This window comes from Parasteatoda tepidariorum, chromosome 3, assembly GCF_982258835.1.
Source record: "Parasteatoda tepidariorum strain Cologne lab strain chromosome 3, Ptep-v5.0, whole genome shotgun sequence".
NCBI lineage: Eukaryota > Metazoa > Arthropoda > Arachnida > Araneae > Theridiidae > Parasteatoda > Parasteatoda tepidariorum.
In genome coordinates, this window is record NC_141757.1 from 79092300 (window position 1) to 79115558 (window position 23259).

The 23259-nt window shown below is 28.8% G+C and overlaps 1 protein-coding gene across 9 annotated transcripts in view; it reads left to right on the plus strand.

Moving 5' to 3' along the window:
• The first annotated feature begins 1749 nt into the window (after window positions 1-1749).
• Window positions 1750-23259, plus strand: part of LOC107446827 (interferon regulatory factor 8) — a 29502-nt gene continuing 7992 nt past the window's right edge. The window contains exon 1 of one of the 9 annotated variants that reach the window (XM_021144327.4): window positions 1750-1896. Coding sequence is in view for 2 of the 9 variants with exons in the window: in XM_087159647.1 (XP_087015773.1) it covers window positions 16210-16213 (4 nt within the window). In the remaining 7 variants the exon portion in view is untranslated. Of the gene's footprint in view, window positions 1897-4923; window positions 5035-16101; window positions 16214-20807; window positions 21015-21446; window positions 21775-21812; window positions 21838-23259 lie in introns of those variants that run through there. The other 8 variants (XM_071181998.2, XM_087159647.1, XM_016061594.5 and 5 more) reach the window with 8 other exon arrangements.

Sequence of the window (23259 nt, forward strand, 5' to 3'; positions counted from 1 at the left end):
AAATAAACATTTTTAAATTCACGTTATTTATTGTAAAAAAATCACGTTGTTATGTGATTGAATGTTCTAAAAATATTTCAGTTTTAAAACCATGTTTCGCTATAATTAAATGTATTTTTTTAAAATTTCTTATGTTGTTTTATTAGTAACTTAAAGCATGTTTTTTTTTCGATACCATATTTCAAAATTCGTAATAGTGGAAATTCGAAAAGGTTATTCAAGCAAAAATATTCGAAACGGAACCATCCTGTTAAAAATTTTGGATCGCGTGGAACCTCATTTAAATTTACTGCTACTTTTATCAGGTAACAAATTGGACCATATTATTATTCAATTCTATCCTAAAACATTACACGGTTCAACTTAAAGTACTGTTCAGTTTTACACTCTATGAAGTTAGCGGCAAATTCGTGTGATATTATGGTAAAGATAAAAATATTATGGTTCACTTCATCACATTGGTTGAATTTTGAGTTCAGTAATGCAAATTAAAGAAAACCTTGAACTATTATTTAAAGAAAAAAAGGCGATAAAGGTGTCTATTGCTAATTATTTCGTATTTAAATTGGTACACAGTATGTAACAAAATGATATGTTCTCCCCCTTTTTGTTTCAAATCTTCAATAACTGACAATAGTTTTTTTTTCCAGCAGAAATAATTACCATTATAATTATTTAGGATGAATTTTTTTCAGAAATTTAACGTATGTGTACATACATATTTTTATTTAATGAGGGTTTCATTTAGAGAAAGATAGGTTAACTTTTGTTAATTTTTTCTTAAAGCCATTTATCTCCTCAAAATTTGTATTAATTTTGAATTAAATTTGTAGTCATTGATACTACTTTGTACTCTGATTTTAATGTGATATAGAATAGACTAGAGTGACTTGAATTACTGTGTTAAATTTGTAATTTGCTTTAAATTTGATGTGTGATTACGGACTAGAATTCCTGATAACTAGTTAGATAGCAGGAACTCTATTATTGACTGCTGTGCAGATATTTAAAAATAAATTTTAGCATCAGGTTAAAATTATAAATCACGTTATACTCGTCATTGCTATCTTTTTCTGATTGAGCAGAGAGAAGTTGATGCATTTAGAAAGTGGGAAATATTCGAATGGAGTAATAGTTAAAGTTTTAAGCAGTTTTTTTGTGTTTATGGCAATAAAAAATTATCATGAAAGCCAACAAAAGTTTTTATAATTGAACATTTATTTGTTGTTAGATTATATATTTTTGAAACAGCTGTTTCACTCAAATTTTGTTTTTCGTATAATTCCTATCAATGGCACATTATTTTTACACTATTTCTTCATTCTGTGATATAACGTTATTTACAAACTGAAAACTTTTTTTCCTATTACAACTTTGAATTATATTGGCGGTCCTATCTTTGATTTTCGTGGATTTTAGAAATAAAGCTGATTATTTTTGCCATGACACGCTACTAACCCTAATTATTGATTTACAAAGATATTAATTTACTTTATGAATTGGAAATATTGAATGTTCTATTGATAACAAAATTATGAGTTTCACAGTCATTCTCCAGAAATTAAAATTTCGCCAATTTTCCTTTTTTAACAGTCTACAACTATCAGTAAGGATTTAAATTTGATGATTTTTTTTTCAATATTTTATTGTGTATTCAAATGAAAACTTTTTCAAAGAATTTAGAGTTATCCCTGAATCACTTTATCTTTTTTTTTGAAAAGCTAACGGTACAGAGAATTCACTTCAACGAGATAACGACTAGGAATAAAAAAAATAAAGAAAATAAATTAGCTGTCATGTATTTTGCGATCTCAAAATTTTTATTCCTTTGAGTTTAATCAAAGAATGCTGCATTGCTTTTAAAGATTTGCATTTTGAATTCTTATGAAGGACGAAGTAAGATTATTTTCTCTTTTTTTTCAGCTTAAGGAATTTTACATGTAAAACAACTACATTTAATGTTCGTTTTTATAGACAACTTTTGGCGCAGCAGCAGTCGATTTATTACGTTAGAAAGTTTAATATTAAGAATTGCAATTAATTAAAAGTTTACATAATCGTTAAACAATAATTACCCTTACTTTTGTTAAAAATGGATCATTTATTATCTTTCTCAATATTAAAAAATCGTGAGCGACGCCACCGCCGCTGCTATAAGTACATTATATTACATTTGTACTTTATATTACATTTTGTTCTTTATATTACATTTTGTTTTCTTGTGCAAAAACTATATAAAACTTATAAATTTGATAGGAAATTTGATGGAAAGTTTATTGAGAATTGCGCATGTAGTACGATGGAATAAAAAGGTTTGACATTCGATAATTAGCTCTAGAATTATTAACTGTTAAACTTGTACAATAAAGTAAAAAATACAAAGTGGGCCGCTCTGCAGTCCACAAAAAACAGATGATTGAAATTTGAAGTTCTGAAAGCGCCATTTTAATTGGTAACACAGGAAGTTTCGAAATTCCATTTTGCTCGAAAGTTACTGCAATTTTAGTGGTGTTTTTTTCTCTTTTTTTAGGTTTAAATAATGACTATTTATTCATTGATGTAGGAAATTTTATTTATCACTCTAGAGAATAACTTTTGATATGCTTCACTTATTGTCGAAAGGGATAAATACGAGAGTGAGTGAGAGAGATTTTGCCAGACGTTAATCTTAACATTCATGCAAAAAAAAAAAAAAATATTTAATCAAAAATATAAAAGACTCTAAGAGAGATAAACACCATTTACAATTTGAATTGTTCCCTAGATAATCATATTTCCCATATGCAACTATATTACTGTTATTAAATAATTATATTTAATGTTATTTATAATTATATAAGGTTATCGTGACATATTATTGACGAGAAAAATGTCCCCTAATTTTTTTCTTCTTAATGTGTTACGCATGTATACGTTAGTTTTTTTTCTTCTTCTAAGTACAGTTGATTATTTTTCAAATTTTGGTTATTCCTTATTTCGTTGCGATCAACATATTAATAAAGTGTTCTTGCATATAATTATAACTAATAAGCATAATTAATAAAATTAATTAATTAACATATAATTAATAAACATAAATCTCTAGCGTAACCACGCAAAAAGGACTGAACTTGTTTCTTGCACGTGGTGACGGCTAAGTCTCGATTTCATTGAAATTCTATTTTTTAGTTGAAATAAAAAAATTATAAAAGAAATAAAGCGTGCTTTATATGTTTTACATAAATTATACTATCGAATAAAATGGCACAAATATTCATACGAACAAAAAGTAGAGAGAAATAATTCTATTTTTCAAATGACTGTAAGAATAAGTTAACATTATTTAATGTATAATACTAACTGATCAAGGAGTTATGCACCAGAAAAACGTGAAAAAGCATAATTTTAGCTATCCATTATTTTAAAAGAAATTGATTTTAAACCATGAAAGCTATAACTTTAATTTTAAATAATAACATGTTGATTCTAACACTCAATTCATCAGTTACATCCAACTGATAAAGGTTAGGCAACAGAGAGAACATTTTTCATTAAGATATGCACAGTGTTCTAAAAAAAATTAACGGACAATTCTGAATAACTTTTGATCTAATGACCGGATTTTCACGCTTTAGAACTCAATCTTAATGGTTTGAGGGGGCGACTTAAAATAGGCTAATTAATAAGTGCAAACGATATTTTAAGTTACGAAATCAGACACAAAACGTACTTTCTCTAATTAAACATATGTACCTTCTTTTTCGACGGATTCCGTGTTCTGATCCTCGAAATATAGGGGGTAGCCACAATTTGGGAAGTATGGTCTCAATAGTTTAATCAGGAGATCGGTTCAAAGTTTGGACCCCCTAATGTTAATTTTACTTTTCACGTATTTCGCTACATCTCACAAGCTTTTCAAGCATATTGAAAATGTTTTGAACAGAGTTATAAAATTCGTATATAATTCCATGCAAGAAATAATTTTTAGTGAATATTTATTATTTTTTGTAATTTTATTTAATGATAGTCAAAAAAATTTTGAATTGGAGGCTTACAATTTCTTACACAATTTTAAAAAGTGTAATTTTTCTGGCAAAATACAAAATTTGAACTAATCTGATCGAATAGTTACGTTACAAAAATGTTTTAAAGAAATTCTATATTCAAAATTTAATAAATTAGTAAATGCTAAAATTTGCCGTTCTTTAGTTAACAACTTTTTTATTGCAATTTTCTCTCCCCTCTTTTGTAAACAGTTGAATCCTTCTTTGAGTAAATTAATGACAAAAACAAAAAAATGCTTTAAAAAAATGTGGTTTGGTAATGACTTCATTGACATAGGAGAAAAATTTAAAGACAAAAGAAAAGCTTTTTTTTTTTCTAATGAAAATGATAATAAAGATTAAAAACATAGAAAGGGAGAATCAAATAAAAAAAAATTTCCAACTAGGAAAAATATTTTTATTTATTTATTTTTTTACTTTTTTAAAAATATGACTAAAGAAACAATAAAAAAAAAACAGGTTTATAAGGCTCGAACTACCTAATAAGTATAAACTTCCCTATAAACTTCTCTTATCTCTATTTTTGTCTACAAAATCTTTCTTGTTGTTAGATAATTAATAGCATCTTCGATTTAATTTCCATTTTATCATAAAGTTTTTGTTTCAGTGCACTAATTTAACATTGTTAGTGAAATTAAGAAATAATAAGTATTTTTAATAAAAAATAATATTGAGTCCTTGAATTTTCAAAATCTAATCATTTTTATCGATAATGACGTAAAATGATCGTATCCTGAAAGAATTTTTGTTTGTGTTTTTGTTTAAAGTTTCAATTTACTCATTCGAGAAATTTATGTCGAACAAACAATAAAGTGACATACATAAATCTGATAAAAAAAATACCATAAATAATAGAAATGATGTATTTATCACATTTTTGGGGGGAAATAAGATATGTTTGAAAAAGATTAAGAAAAGTTAAGTGTTAAACCATTTATTGTTCAATTACTTTTCCGTTTTCAAATCTCAATTTGGGAGCTCAGTTTATTAAGTAAGTTATAAATTCCCTACTCGAAAATATAGTTAATGAATCAAGATAAAAAATTTATTTTTAAAAATATTAATATTAATAATAGCATTAATTAGTACAATGTAGAAGAAGTTAAATGTTAAATAATTTTCCCTATTACTCTCTTTAATTTTGGAAAAAAAAGATGCGGGCAAAGTATCATTTTTGGTAATGTTATCTAACTGTTATGAAATATGCTGATTTTTATATTACCAGACTCTCGAAAAGCTTTAAAATACTTAAATATTTCTAATTTAAAATTGTTACAATACAAATTGTTACAATAATTCAATTGTTACAATAATAAGGCGTTTCGTCTTATCTTATAATCTTAAACTGTTACAATAATAGAAAAATTTTTTAGAGTTACGTTTCCGAAAAAATCTAAAATGAAATTTATATCAAAGTGTTTCTTTAAAAACAATCATGAAGTGTTTCGTACTTATCGCTCTTAATATACATAATTAGAATCCTTGCCAAAAAGGAAGTAAATAAGCAACAACATTGAACACCTTTGAAGCATCTACTCAATGAGGTTATTAATAAGGGGCTGGGGTATTCTGTCCCACTCCTCCAGAAGAGTTCTTTCCAGTTCTTGGAGAGTTTGTGAGGGTGGTAGGCTTCTAGCAATTAGTCTGCCTTGAATGTCCCAAGCATGCTCGATTGGGTTCATATCCGGAGAACACGCTGGTCAATCCATTCTTATGATCCGAAAGGAAATCATTCACCAAGTCAACATGATGTGGCCTGCAATTTTCGTCCATTAACATGAAGTCATCTCCAATTGCAGCAGCGTAAGGGACTAAAATAGGTCTTAGGATCTCATCCCTATATCGGCGACTGGTGAGAGCCCCATTTTGAATGATACAGAGATCGGCGAGCCCATCAATGGAGATGCCATTATAGACCATCACCCCCACCGCCAAATCTTACACTTTCATACACGAACGCAGGATTGTTTCTAGTGCCACGTTCCCTCCATATGAAAATACATCTATTACCATTATGAACGGAAAAACGGGACTCGTCAGAGAAAATAATATTCATTTCTCCTCCCGTTCACATGTTCTGTTGCCCTCTGCCAGTGGGCGCTACGGTGCCTTGCTGTTAACGTGACACACACCATTGGTCAGCGAGCATATAGACCTACAGCGTGAAGGCGGTTTCTGACAGTTTGTGTCGAAACTGTGGTGCCAATAGCCGAGTGAAGGTGTTGTTGAAGAAGAGTGGCATTCATATTTCGGTGTCTCTGAGCCGTTAGCGTTAAATAACATTCTTTATTGGACGTTGTTGCACGTCTACGCCCTTTTCCTAATCTTCGGCCTGCCTTTCCAGTCTCCAAGAAAGAAAAAAAAAATGGTTCCAGATCCTGGAAATTACACTTTGTGAAACTCCAATGGCTTCTGCTACTTCCAACAACTCTCCAAGCTTCTGATTCGGTTAAATGACTTCGTTGAGACATCGCATTCATCGAAACAACGCTCTTACTGAATGTCGATCATTCTTTTGCGTTTTGTAATACATTAAGCTGAAAGCCAAATCAAATTTGCTACCGCTAAAACGTTGTCTTCGACGTCAAACACAAAATTTGTATTCTGCGAAGTCTGAAAAAAAATTGCATTAGTGACTCTCTTCTTCCATTTTATGCAGAATAAAATTTTTTGTTTATACCGTTATTATACACTCTATAACAAAAAAATCGACGCACCAAGAAGAAATTCTCCGATTGAAACGAAAATTGGTGGATAGGAAGACAATGTACAGAATAGTAAATGATTAAGATTTCTGAACAATTGAATAGTTTAGTGCAGAGTTACAGTAACAAGTTCAATTAGGTGTTGACCCGCCTCCAGCCTGGATACAAGCTGCCACACGGCGTGGCATAGACCGATAAAGCTCCCGGATGGTCTCTTGCGGTATTTTCTGCCAAATTCGATCCAATTGTCGAACGAGGTCATCAACATTCCGTGCCATATGCAATCGCCTTCCCATCATATCCCAGACATGCTCGATGGGAGAGAGATCTGGTGATCTGGCAGGCCAAGGAAGAGTTTGACAAGCTTGCAGACAGTTCATAGCAACACGTGCCGTATGTGGTCTGGCATTGTCTTGCTGAAAAACCAGCCCAGGGCACTGCAAAAGGAACTGAATCGAAACAGGTCTTAGGATGTCGTCGACGTACCGCTGTGCAGTAAGTGTACCTTTAATGACGACCGAAGGGGTCCGGCTGTCAAAGGCGTCTCAGTGCTTTCCTGGTGCGTCGATTTTTTTGTTATAGAGTGTATACAAGATTTACTATATCCTTTAATTGTTTCAAGCAGTATAGTAAGGGAAAGAGGGAATCATCGGTGCTGATAGAAATCTAACCTTGTAACCTTCTTCTTCTTTGAGGTACGACAAAAATTGAATTATTTTCTCCATTCAGTTCACTTGAAAAACGTTGTTGTTTTTATTTAACATATATTTTTCGTGTCATTCAATCTATGTCAAAAAAGGTAAAAATATAGATTTGCTTCAAAAGCAACATTTTGAAAAGGATTTGTAATCTGAAGTATTGTCATTACATTAGTCAGAGAACTCTAGTTAAAATTTGAGAGCTCTAGCAAGTCGGAAGTATGTCAAAACTTCGATCGATGATTAATTCTGTTTGGAGATGAGTACTGCTTGCAGCTGTTTAAAAGCTGTTGAAATTAGTATCATTAGCAAGTGCAGAGTTCCAATTAAAAGTTGATCACTTGATCACTGTAAGTATTTGGAAAATGGTCGAAATTTACATTGACGATAAATTCTAATTGGCTGTAGGATAACGCTAAAAATTGTTTGAAGAGGGCAGAAAACGATTAAAATTTGTGTAGTCATTTACTGCAGGGATTTTGAGTGCTTAAGCTAGTCGGAAAGTAAGTGGACGCAGTTTCATATATTTGTTTAGTGTCCAAAGACGTAACATTCGAGGACGAAAACATGATTTTTTATACTTAAAGCACTGATGCATACAAAATTAAATCCTGAAAGTTAGTAAACAAATCTTGAATACTTCAAGTTATCTATGCATTAATTTATTTATTAAATTTACGAAAGATTATGAATCCTACTATACTTCCGCGCAAATGAAAAATCAACATAAGCGACAAAATATTCAAAATTGAGGTTTTTATATGTTTGGCATCTTTATATGGCAATCTACATATTGCAAACAAATAAATAAATAAATAAATAAATAAAAAAATTCAAAAACTTTTTTTGTTTTTGTCAGTTTTTTCAAATTCAGTTTAAGCGCTCATAGCATTAGCAATAGAAGGAGAAAAGTTGTCAAATTACTTTTCTCGGAATCAATCGTGAAGAAATTAAGTTTTTTTTTTTTTTCCATCTGCAGGGGGGCGGGATAGCCTGGTTGGTAGGGCACTGGGCTAATGACCAAGAGTTCGTAGGTTCGATCCCCACCGGTCGGAGACTCCCCGTGTAGTAAATGGTGACTGATACTCGCTAAATCTGTCGAGTTGCAAAGTCCTCCATGTTCCCATAGCAAATCAATACCTCTGTGATTACTGATCCAGGAGTTTCCTTGTCTTCTAGATTGGTTCAAAATTACAAGGCTACGGAGTTGAGCATAAGCAGTCGTAAACCAAAAATTGGGCCGGCTGTTCAACGACGGATATAAAATATAAGATAAAATTGCACGGCGACATTGCACGGCGGCGAGTATATGGATCTAGGGAAGCTGTCCAAAATGGGTCAATATTCTTTTTTCTAGTCTGTGTTCCAAGTAAAAGAAATGGATAATCTTAAGGCTTCGAAAATGCCGAATAGCCTCATAAGCGTTAAATTTTTTAGATTCATGCATTTATTTTATTAATATTTTTTTGTACTCATTGTATAATATTTTAATATTTGAATAATAAAATGATGGCTCAATTTCTCGTTATTGCACTATTAACAAATACGTGTGTTTCTGAAACATAATTGATTTGTAGACTTATTTCTAATCTTTTTTTCTTTAACTCTTTTACTTCAGAAAATTATTGGAAATGAATAATTCTAGAAATTATCACTTTTCAATGCACAATGTGCAACTGAACTTTGACTTGGTTGCCTACGTGCAAGGAGGCCTTTTGTATTCAACAAAACAGCATAGCTTAAACTTATCTCTGTTTATCATAAATTGAAAGAATTATTTATCTGCTATTTCAGTAGAATTTCGAAATTATTATCCAAAATTGTTGTACGGAATTTTTAATTTAAAGAAGGTGGAGTTTTCTTTTGAAGAAACACGCCTATTTAGTTTTGCGCACCTATTACTTTTCCAAGAAAAGCTTCCCCTATTAGTACGAAACGTATGGATCATTCCCTAAAAAGTGTGATATTTGTGTTTATTCAATTTATTTTCCTTAAAGTGGTACTTTTCTTCCTTTTTTTAAAACTTTTAAGCCTTCCAATTACACACTTTAAAAGGATTACATTTATTATATCAGAAATATTATGATTAATTATTTAATTTGCATATGTAAAACTTCACATTTGTCTCCTGTCTCTAGCTTTATAGTCAGATATAAAGCGCGACATGACATATTGAATTTAATAAGTATTAATCATTTGCATGAATTACAGGTTACAACTCTTCATAGAATGAAATATTGTAAACTTTCAGCCAATAGGTTAATAATTTCAGCTTTCAAATCAGCTTAAAAATAAGAGCATATTAATTAAATCAAAGCCCACGATCGAATAACTAATCTTGACATCGATAGGAAGAAAGCCACTACTCTCATCAGACTAAAAACAAAACATCATAAAAACATGAACATTTCTACAGATGGGACTAGAAAATATCAAAACTGTGGCAACTTTCTTAATGTGGAACTGACACCATATCATGTTTTTAACTGCCCTGCAGTCGCTGCCATAGAAATAACAAAAACTATTCAAGCACACCATGAAATATGATTCAATAGAGGATACGACACCAACCAACCAATTAAATGAAAATATTCTTTCTTAAACGTCAATATTTTCTACGTATACAAAGAACATTTCATTTTCAAAATATGCGATCATTGCAGCTTTACGGTAACGTAATAACATTAGTCGTAACGAAATAGTGTATTACCTATATTTGAAAAATAATCATTTGTATTGTCAAAAAATTCACTTGTTGAGATTTTACTTGTTGAAGAGATTTAAAACGAATCGAATTTTCTCTTTCTACTACTACTGCAACCATATTTGCTTCTACTACTTTTGTTTTAGCGTGAGCTTTATAAAATACAAAAAATAAGGACTCCATGAGAGAAAAATAAATTTCCTTAACTTAACAACTTTAAATAAATTAACAATAATGGCTAAGTAGTCAATATTTAAAGCACTTAAATTTGTAATAACTGTCAAAGAAATTGTCGAAAAAAAATGAAAAAAAAAAAAAAAAACTATAATATAAAATGGTCCTATCAGTACGTCAAATTTCAACTCCGTAGTTGCATTTCAGCGAGAAAAAGATTAAGCCAAGATGGATTTTTTTTTCTTAGAAGTTTAATAGTTCATAATTCTGAAACAAATAATCGAATCATAGTTTTTTTTTTACTCCATCGAACTCTTTGTGCATTTTTTTGCACATCATCGTTATTTCTAGTTTCTGTCCTATAGATATTGAGAATCGAAGCAAAATGTAACATAAAATACAAAAAAGTGAGGAAAAAAAAACTTGAAATGACAATAACTTTCGTGCAAACTAGAATTTCGAAGAACATTTTTTCCCGTTTAAGTTCATAAATAAATGTGACTCTTTCAGCATGTTAAATTTCAACTCTACAGTTGCGATCCTGCTACCTGTAGAGCGGCTCATATGGTATTACTTCAGACAAGTTTAACTGTTAATAATTCTCGAACATAAATTTTTTTATTCCATCGTAATCCCTGAACATTTTTTGACACATTTTAGTAATTTTCGATTTCAAAATCTAGAGTTTTTTCGCCGAAAAAAGTTTAAATTGAAAACCCAAAATCTTTGGCTGCTTTTATGATTTTTTAATATAAATGCAAATATTTTTTACATTTTTTTTAATAAAATGAAGCTTAGAAAACGATTATAATATCGATTAATTTATTTGCTACATTTATTACTATATTTTTAACCAACACACTTAGTAGATGAAAGTAGCAAATTCCGTGTTTTCAAACATATGAGCGGCAAAATTAAGAAAGGTGTTAAATGGCACCAGGAAGATGAAAGCTTTCCCTAGAAAATGGTGTCGTTAACCATGATTAGAGGTTGAAAATCGTAAAAAATGCATGCAGACTGTGAATCTAGAAGAGGTCAGTTGTTATGCTTGTATATTTTTAGCTTTAAGGCGTTTCATGATTGTATGATGGTGACTCTACACATTATAACCTCCAGGTGAGTAATTATCTCGATGTCACAAACCCAGAAGAGTGGATTAAATACATGGTCTCCAAGTTCACCAGATCTCAATCCAAGAGACCTTTCCAATGGGGTAATCTTAAATCTTTAAATAATGCGACGTCTCTAGTCACACTAGAGGATTTCTTTGCGAGGGTTATTACCACTAGAGCAGGCATCAAAAGAACATCCGAACGCACCCGAGAATAATTTTTACATTGTAGTAGACTGCGCTATGGCGTCAGTGGACACCTCTTTGAACGACTTTAGTAATAATTAATCAATTGAATTTTTTCCTTTAGAAAATTTGTAGTATATTTTACTGTTGTTTCCAGTTGGCGCCGAAACCTTCATGGGTTTTCACAATTTTCGTTGTTTGCAAATAGAAATTTTATTGGCCTTCAGAACCGGACAAACAAAAAATGCTTACAACGGTAATTTTAATCAAACTTTTTGCACTATACTAGATTCAGTCTCATCTAGAAATTTCAAAATAGTTTGCTTTAAACAATTAATGCAACTTGTTTCACAAAATAATAATAATAATAAAAATAATTCCTATGCGTTGTTAGTAAAGCATCTTAAGAGGGTTAGATAAGTTAATTGCTGTCAGAGTTAATTTTTGCTTCTAGATTTAATTCACTCTCCAACAATCTTCAATCATAGAAGATTAAAAAATTAATAAAAATATATTCATCACCCATGCATACGAGTATAACACATGAATTTAAGAGTTAAAATTATTATAAATTTCTTTACATCATTCGTTAAATTTTTTGTAATAACGGCAGGCACTGAACTTTCGTTCTTCGCCATGGAAGATGCCGGAAATGTTGCTCATTTATCATTACCCAGTGGGCACCTGTGAACCAAAGTCACGGAGGCGAGCAACGTTACCCACGCCATACTGCCACAAACCCGTTCATAGGGTGGGCCACATTCATTCATTTACACACCAGAAGACAACACAGAGAGAGAAACATCCATGCCCAGAGCGGGATTCGAACCCGCGGCCATTAGCTCCGCAGTCAGACACGCTAACCACTCGGCCACCTGGCCGGCTCATTCGTTAAATAAATGTATGGATTGTGTATAAATTTAGTGAATAAAATAATTATTTTGAAGTATTCACCTACGAAGTAAATAGAATGTATCTATGATGCAGTGAATCGACCTCCTCAACAAAATGTAAGTAATATTCAAATAATTGATGACCAGTTAAGTTTATGCGTAACTAATATTCAATATTCAACTAATATAATATTCAACTAATATAATATTCAACTAAATATATTTTTATGCATCCAAGTATCTTTTTTTAAAAGCAATCAGTCGTGACAGTATTAGAAAATTGAGAATTACTATTTATGTTTAAGGCTTCGTCTAGGAAACTTTAAATTTTTGGACTTAGTGTTGTAGTATTATTATTAATCGATTCATGAATCGATTAATGAGATGATTATAAATATTTTATTATATGTTGGATGGCAACAGCTACAGGAAAAAGAACAGCAACGATGAATAAATACTTACTTACTAACCTTCTGAATAAGATGTCTTGTATTAAAGCGATGAAACAACACTTCAATGGTGACCCGGACGTGATTTCTAATATCTTATCGGAAATGTCGGCTGCTTTTTCTAAAGTTAAATCTGAAACAGCTGCTAAAATCGTTTGTACTGATGTTGGCAAACGCTGCAAAAATAATTCTAACATAAGCTTTTCAGGGACTTTTAATGTTTCTGCACGACGTTTCATAATCCTTAATAGTTCGGAAGGCTTCCTGTTACCCAGTTCTTCACCAGACAAAAGTTGGCGAATTTCTTGTTGCGATGACTCGCCTGATCTAACAATTAATTCTGTTTTTAAATTATTGTAAGGATCTGTAGCATCAGGATTCATTAAAATATCTCGTACAATCGATGCAATCTCTGGCGGTAATTGAGAAACAATGTAATTATATTTGGTTATAGATTCTGTTATAGGTTTGGGAGATGCCAATCTAAACGTGCTTTCACTACTCTGTAGTATTATTATTAATCGATTCATGAATCGATTAATGAGATGATTATAAATATTTTATTATATGTTGGATGGCAACAGCTACAGGAAAAAGAACAGCAACGATGAATAAATACTTACTTACTAACCTTCTGAATAAGATGTCTTGTATTAAAGCGATGAAACAACACTTCAGTGTCACTAAGAACTTTTGATTAGGACTTCAAATTTGAACTAAAACACATTAAATTTTCAGCCAATTAGGCAGAAAATAAATTTCCTTTAGATTTGTGTGGGGTCCTTTATGTTAAAAGAATTTATTCAACAAATAATCTCTCTGTATTAAAAAATCGAAAGCACCTCCGCTATTTTTGGTTTTTAATTTAACGTTACATTTTGTTTTGCTGCAAAAAAAAAAATAATAAAAAAACAAGGAAATGTGTATAAAAATGTACAGTGCACATAAAGAAGAAAAAAAACGAAACACCCTGAATTATTTTTGATCCTAATGATCGGATTTTCACATTCTTGGAATCTTGATGGCTTAAGGGGGTGATCTCAAATATGCTAATTAATAAGTGCAGGCGATTTTCTTAAAATACAAAGTAAAACACAAAAACGTACTTTCTCTGAATAAACAAATCTTTTTTTCTACGGATTTAATTTTGGAATCTGGCAAATATGGTTCCAATAGCTTGGTCAGGAGAGCGCTACAAACTTGTGAGCGCTCTTGTTTTACTTTGTTTATTATTTGTTTTGACTAGTTAGTTAAGTTTATGCGTGACAAAATATATTTTTGTGTATCCAAGTATCTTCGCACTTTTCATTTTATTTTTCTACGCAAAGTTTTTCTGCTCTCGAAATTATGAAGCTGTTTAGAAAAATATGCAGGGAGTATGATAGAATAAAAGAGTTTAAGATTTTGTAATTAGCTTAAGAATAACTGTTAAATCAGTAATAAAAATCAGCAATTAACTGTTAAATCAGCAAGTCAAAAAAACCATATGGAAAATGGACGAAATATAATTTTATCATTTATGAACTTAAGGCGAATTAAGTCCAATTGCACGAATGTTATTGCAATTTTAAATGCTTTATTCGCGAAATAGAAAAAAAGGACTATTTATTCATTATTGTTGAAAAGTTTATCCGTCACGCAAACTTCATTTCAAATTTCTCGAATAAAACTTTTCGTACTAATACTAAATATTCTCCTTGGTGAAAAATAACTATTGTTACTAATTTATAATAGCTTAAAATTAAATAAGAATTTCAAGAACAAATTTTTCCTTGATTTCCTTGATTCCTAAATATTCTCCTTGGTGAAAAATAACTATTGTTACTAATTTATAATAGCTTGAAATTAAATAAGAATTTCAAGAACAAATTTTTCCTTGATTTCCTTGATTCCTAAATATTCTCCTTGGTGAAAAATAACTATTGTTACTAATTTATAATAGCTTGAAATTAAATAAAAATTTCAAGAACAAATTTTTCCTTGATTTCCTTGATTGCTAAATATCCTCCTTGGTGAAAAATAACTATTGTTACTAATTTATAATAGCTTAAAATTAAATAAGAATTTCAAGAACAAATTTTTCAATGAAGTTGCAATGGTAAGAGAAAAATGAAAAGCGTTATCTCATAAGAGCTTATAAATCAATAGAGAAATTTATTAAATCTGAGAAACCAAATCTATGTTGATAATAGAAAACAATTTGAATTTAGATATAATAATCTGTTTATTGTCAGGAAACATAAAAAATGATTCTTGTAACCATTTCGTAACCCCATAGTATGACTATAGAACAAATGAGGGTGTGTCAAAATATTTAAATGGTGTCAGAACTTTCTCAAAAAATGAAAATTGGGGGGCACAAAATTGAGCATACACTTAGCCTAATTCATTTGCAAACTGAAATTAAATTCGTTTTAACACTATGCTTTTAAAGCAGTAAATATTTGCGTGTTTTTACGTTAATTGATAACACTTTCATGCAGTTTCACATTAATTCATTTTTTATTCTGTATTCTAGCTATGTTTTTGAGAATTAAAATAACAAATATCGATTAGCATTGCAGTAAAGAGATTTTATGATCGGATGAAATTGAGATTTATAAATTTTGATACAAAAGCAGTCACAAACATCGGATTTGTAATTATGCGCTTGGTCGCAAATGTTTTGAGGTATGTTATATGCAACTTGTATCGCATTTTTTCAGTTCATTCATTCAGCCCATTTTAATTTTTATGATAATGCATTCAAATATTTCGTATTACAAATATGGTGAAATCAGAAAAAGTTCCATCAGTGTAATCGAAATTGCGACCATTACAATTTTCCCAACTACATTTTCGAATCTGAATTTAGAATTTCGTACCTTCGAATTTTGTATACGAATTTCGTATACACCTTTACATTCTGTCATTAGTTATAAATAATTTGACTTTAATCAAATACGACAAGTTTTTGTTTTCTATTTGTCTAATTTGTAAGCGTATCATTTAATTCAAAGTGTTGAGAATTCTATACTAGATTCTATTTTATATTTATTTATTGATCAATTTTTCCTATGCTTGGCATCAGAAACTAATCCAGCTGTCTCAATTACATAAAAGTAAAAACAGATGTTTTTTAAGCATATTGTAAAAGGAGTAGTTTAGGTGATAAATAGTCTGCAACATTATTTAAATTTACTAGGCTGTTTCAATAATCTTTTGTTGCTTTATTTGCCTTCTTCTACAGCCACTTCTAGATATCATATGGGTATGAGTACATTCATGTAATCTCCATTCTAAATGGTTAATTGTTTATTTTAACACTGTTATGTGGCTTATGATTAATTTTGAAAGTGTACAAAACTATAATAATTGCAAATATATAGTGTATGTGAATCGTTTTCTATAAAAGGTGACATTTGTGTGTCCCTTACCTTTATTCAATTTATTCTTCTTACAGTGATTTTCTCTTTTATTGAAAAACTAATAAAGCCCTCCAATTCCACGTCTTAAAAGCAATACATTATTATATCAAAAACTCTATAACTAACAACTCAATTTGAACATGAAAATATTGCTTTTGTTCTATGAGCAATACGAGGAGCAATAAATATGTATTATGTATATTTTTATCGATAAATATTAAAATTATTAGAAATCTGTAACGTATTTTGCCTTTTGCCTTTTTATAAATTCATAATTCAGTAAGAAAACGTTTACCCTTTTTTTCTTTTCTTGTCACAACGGTCCCTTAATATATATTAGTAAATTGAGTACTAAAGTGTCACATATTTTAACTTAATAAGAATGATCTATTAGTATGACTGTTTATTTTTCATATAGAAGTGAAATTTGGTGTATTTTCAGACTAGAGATAAATGATTTTTGCATCCAAATCAGCTTAAAAGTAAGAATATTTTTATTACTTACCACTTCGGCTGTCCACACCTTTGATATTGCATTTTGCTTTTATAATTAAGTTTTTATTTTATTATTCATGACCATTTTATTGACCAAATTTGAAGAAAAAGACACATAATAAGACAATTGGTCCTAACTTGGCTTAGAAAAATATTATTTTTCAATATTTTGTCCCTTTCACTTTAATTCCTTTAAAAGCATGAGGAGTAACTACCACCACGATTATTAAACATCAATTCACTAATATATAAGACATGTTAACTCGATTCAATCTTGGGGAAACTTTTGATAGATGATGGTTGACATAGTCAAAAGATTCTTTCCACACGGACAGAATTACTATGACAGAGATTTTAATTAATAGATAATTTCTAATTTAATTCATAACTCTTTTTGCATAAAACATTTTTAAAGTAAAAATAAGTTTAAGAAACTAGTTAAATTAAAGCTTTTGAGTATTATTCATTAATTTATTAATTAATTTATTTTTTAAAACGATACATTCATTACAAGAATTGCCCAGAAATGAAATTTTATGCAGAATCGTTGAACCACCATACACAGTCATAGACAGGCATTTTTAAATAGATTTTATTTTGGAATAATTAATGTAACTTGTTCTGCAAAAATATAAATTTCCAGTGTGTCCTTAGTAGTTTATGTTTAAACAGTACAAAAAAAAAAAAAAAAAAAAAAAAGAGAGAGAAAGAAACATTAAACTGCGGTTTGATTTAATTTCTACCTTTAGGACATTCTTGTTCACTTCTGTCCTTTAATCTTGGAAAAAAATATTCATTATCACATTACACATAATTTATAAATTTAAAATTGCACGCATTGTTTACAAGTTCTAATACTTAATATGCTCTTAATATGTAAATTACGCATAAATTAAGTTAGTAAAATAATTTTTTTTGAAAAAAGTGGAAAACTTTAGACTAAATATACAATTTATTTGATCTTGTGTTTTAAACAGTCAACTGAAAAGAATATTTTTATTCCTACATTTTGAAAGATCGATTGTTGAATGCTTTTACATTGTCTAAATTTATTTTGAAAGAATTTATCCAACAAATAATAAAAATATGTTAGGCAATGACACTTTATCTTTCCCCAATTAACAGAATAATTAAATGAGTAATGAATAAATATATGAAAAGTTCATGCCGTCATGATGAGAGTATGAGAGTCAATTGTACTTCATAAATCATCTTCTATCTTTTTAAGAAGACGCTATACTACGGGAGAAACTTTTCAGCACAAATTCTGTTTGATCTCCATAACTAATTTAAAATTTAAAGTACAGAAAAAGTGAGTTCAAGCAAACCTAGAGTAAGCCATGAAGTTTCAATTTCTAATTAAAAAAAAATCAAAGTATGAAAATTCAAGCAAACTATTGAAAAAGAGGTTAACTTATTGCGTTATTCTCTCATAATTTATTTTTATTTCGATATTTTTAAAAAAATTTCTTCAATATTTGAAATTTCAAGGATTATTCTAATTTTTCTTAAACTTTTTATATATTTTAAATTTGAAATCACTTATGAAAGTGAAAGAAAATTTGTTATGAAACGTTTCTTACTCAGTTTAGCATCCTCTTAAATGACACCCTTTTTGAAGAATCTCTGATATATTTTTATTTTCATAACATTCAAGATGAATTTATTCTATTTAAAGCCATTTTTATCTTCCTTCAATTCAAAATTAATCCTTCGCTAATTTAAAATAATTATCTAAATTTTTAGAATTTTAATTTTTAGTTTAATTAAAACAAAAGAGTCTTTTGAATATTTTCCTTAAAAAATCTTTATTTTAAACAAATTTTAATTTAAATATGTATTCAACTTTATGACGCTTACACGCTTACTTATAAAAGTTTCACAGAAAAAAATTCTATTCAATATTTCATAATATATCATAATATTTCAATATATCATAAATTGTATTCAATATTTCTATTCAATTTTCTATAATATTTCAACTGAGGTACTCTCCAGCAAAGTAAATTTTTATTAATTGGAAATTATTTGTCGACGTAATTGACTATTTCGACGTATCATTCCCATTAATTTCATATTTATTATATACATGCTATACCTTAATCAAAATTTGTGACTTTTAATAAAGGTATTTTAAGATATATACTTATTTTTGAGAGCCATTATAAATATATATGAAATTATTTCAGTTAATTTAGTCAATTGGTTTTTACAAGTTTTACTGTTGTTCTTACTTTCCTTTTAAGTTAAAAATAAAATATAATTATAAGTTATCGTAAAAAATTATAAACAGCATAAATATACTCTATGGATATTAGGATTAACATTGTGTTTTTGATTTTTCGATAATCTTTTCTCTTTTTTTTAACTATGATAAAGTGGGTGCATACTTTTAGTTATTATTAGAAAATTAAAAAATAATAATAATCTTAACAAGCTATTATTTTAGATAGCAATAAAACAAAAAATGAAATGCATACCTTTTAAAGAACTATTCATTTTTTCTTCTTTCATTATTTAAAAAAGATGATTTTTTGTGCTTCCAGTAAAGTCTTGGTTTATTATTTATTTCAAAATATTCGCAGCAGTTCTTTTCATTTGCAGAAAATTATTTACAGATGAAAGGTATAAAAATATGATAAAACAGCCCAGTTATTTAATCACATACAAGTTTTACTAACTTTTAAGGTTGAGTTCATTTTGAAAACTGCAAACGATAATGTAAGTTCGAAAAACAATTGTTTCCAACATTATTTTTAGTCAAACGATTTTATATGAACTTTTAAGCTTTCAAAGTTATTCGAAACTTGGTGGGTTAATCTTTGAAATTTGTTCCAAGTTTAATTCACCTTTTGAGAAGTAAACAATCCGGTTCATACTGTTCGTGCGCATTATTCGTCATTTAATGTGTTTGACTAATTTAAATGTGTTTGACTAACTACGCACCGCATTAAACATTATAATAGATCGAAATTTATTAACTCGGAAATAGACCTAAACCGACAATACTGTTTCTATGTTCTGAAGTTTTCCTATATTTACCCTCATAATGGAATGGAAAAGTTTTCTTTTAAACTTTAATATTTAATTTGAATTCGTAATTTAAATTATCATTTTCATGTTTCTTTCTAATAGTTTTGAATATTAAATGGAATGTGTTTTTTTTTTTTTAGACTTAAACGGACTATTCTCATTTCCCTTCATGCTTTCAATTTTTCTTAGTTTCCCACCTCACAATGAAATGGCAATGAACTTTGACTTTAAGCTTTGAACTTTATTTAATGTGAATTTACAGCTTAAAAATTCATTTTCATATTTCTCTTGTATAGTTTTGAATATTATATAGAACTTGTTTTTCGTTTTGAAATTATGGTGTTAAATAAAAAAAATTCTCTTATTAGAAGTTTTCCTGAAACGTATTTTTACTATTTGAAGAAAGCTTTTTGAAAGTGTTCTATAACTTTTTCATCAACGCTTGATAAATTATATTTAATTATTATAAGAAATGATTGGCTCATTTACATGCAACCTATGCAATATGGTGCTGTGCGCTTTATTATAAATACATACGTTAGATTATATACATCCTTGCGACCAAACAACTAAAAAAATAATAATAATATTTAGATAAGATATGTAGAATAATAATAATGAAAAAAGGTCCAAGAACAAAAGAATTCCCATTAAGAGCACCATAAGTGTTTCCAAATGAATTTTAATCTCTTTCAAATGTTTAAAGCGATTGAATTATGTTTTTTTTCTCTCTCTCTCTCTCTCTTTAGATTGAAAAACTCCAGAAAGATAAATCGAGCTTATCTTATTTGAAATTTTTGAACAAACAAGATGTATCAAAAGGGAAATTATTTTCTCCCCGTATTTCATTCTCTTAAGATAAAAAAAAAGGGGTAACAGGTATGCTAGATAAAATCTCTGAAAGAATTCATTGGCCATTTGGCTACTGATTCAATGATGTCACAGTCAGATATAGGCGGGCATTTCATTTAGTAAAATTAACAGCCAATGTTAATAAACAATTGTTGGATCATTTACGCCCTCCTTAAAAGTTTCAGTTTAAAATGTATAAAAAGATGAGTTTCCACTACTCTTATATTGTTATTTTCGCCTGATTCAAAGCCAATTGTTCAAGAAGTAAGTCTTAAAAAATTTAATTTGCGTTTAATTTATTTAATTAAACTTACTCGATCGAGTAAGATTTTCAAAACTGAATAGCTTTTATTTAAATATTTGTATAATAGCTGCTTTTATTTCGCTAATGTATATTATACATCTATCAGTTACTGATTTTTTGTTTATATTTTGTCTAAAATTTCGTATGAATATTTTTTTTTTTTTTTTTTAAATTTAATAATTTTCAATGTATATTTGCTTACTCCGTACTGCTTCGTTTTTATCAACAAGCAAACCCGTATAGAACAGAAAAACATGATTATAAAAAACCACAGTTAAAAAATTGAAGATTTCTATTCTCGTACTTTGAGAGAAAGTTAGATCAGGCATTTTCACAGATTGGGTTAAAAATATTTCAAGATTAAACTTTATCGCAAGAAAACGGTTTACGGCTATGTTCGAAGTAATCTCCGAAATAATTCATTGGTTCCTTAGACTTTGATTCAATGATGTCATTGTAGGCGGGCACTTCTTTTCGCAAAATTAGTAGCAACAGCCAATACGACTGCAAGTTGATACTTTTATTTGAAAGTGCAAAATAGATAAAAACTAAAATATCTTTTACCAATTTAAAAAGCGCAACTTGGCAAAGATGCATATTATTGTTTTGTTTTTGCAAACAAAACTTGATGCTTGAGAATAGGAACATGTGTTGCCAAACAATGATTGACTATATTTAGCATCTACGCCCCTATTAAAAATTTCAGTTTGTGATACGTAAGTACGTTTTAATATTATTTTAAAATTATCGCATTTTTGAGAACTCATTAGTTTTTATAAACAAGTAAGTTTTTAAAAACTCTTAGTTACATTTAATTTATTTAATTTTAATCTAGTAAGGTGTTTTAAAACTGAATAGCTTTCATTAAAGTTTTTGAAAAATGTTTTTTTGTTGAACTTTTATTATATTTATTATATTATTATTTTATTATATAGAACCTTTATTAAGTCAGTTAAATACTTTTTATTTATATTTTATCAAAAGCTTAAAATGAAATTTTAATTTATAAGTTTAAATTATAATTTTGTAATTTAAATTAAGTAATTTTAGTTAAAATTTAAATTTAATAATTTCAATATAAACTTTTAATAGTTTTAATTGATATTTAAATTTAATTCATATTTAAGTTTAATTCATATTTTAATTAAATAATTTAATTCAATTTATAATTCTAGATATAGTTAAATTTTTTAAAGGTAGGATACTTTTTGAAATAATATCGATTATAAATGTAAATACTTTGCTGAAAACAGAAAATGTTGCGTTTAAACCGTACTGCTTTGCTCACATCAACGAATCAGCATGTGAAGCAGAAAAGCCTACTCCAGAACATGAGAGTGAAGTACAGTTAGCTTTCCCGCAACCTGCTCTTGGGGGGGAAAAGTTAGATCATGCACAGAGAGCGCAGCCAGAAAATTTATTTAGAGGTAGTTTTAAAATCGGCACTTTTAATTTCCATGAATTTTCAATGCAACGTTTCAAAAAAAAACTTTTAAAAAAAATGCTTTCGAATATAATTACAACAGAATAATATTTATAAATTAATAATTATTTGGCAAAAAAAGATCCTCTTAATAACTTTTGATTTAGATATCAAAAAAAATCTTAATGATTCGAGAATCTTAACTTGAATGTGTTAACTGATGGGCAAACCAAACATTTTAAGTTACAAAATTTGATGCAAAAGCTTACCTTTTCTGAATAAAATCTACTTTTCATTGGATTTAGGTTTTTGGCAATCAAAATAAGGGAGATAACTGCAGTTTGAAAATAAGGTTTTTATGGTTTAATCAGAAGAGTGTTGCAAAAGTTTGGATCTCTTAATGTTAATTTTACAATTGAAATATTTCACCACGTCTGTCCCATCTCTGGAAGTAATTAGAAAGAAAAAAATGCATACAATTGTAAAACTTGTTTCGTCAAACATAATTTTAAGTGAAATATAATTAATGCTAAAGAAAAATTATAAAACATTCATACATACAAATTTCATCACAATTGTAAACTTATGTAATTTTTAGCAACAGAATGCAAAATATTGAGGAAAAAAATATTAAAAATATCGCGTTTTGGAAAATTTTTATTTCCGAAAATGACAACCAATTTCATTAATATTTTTTTATTTTTTTCATTCAAAATTTCATTGAAAATTAGAATTCGTCGAAAAAAAGGGCATGTTTATTCAGAGAAGGTATGTATATTGTG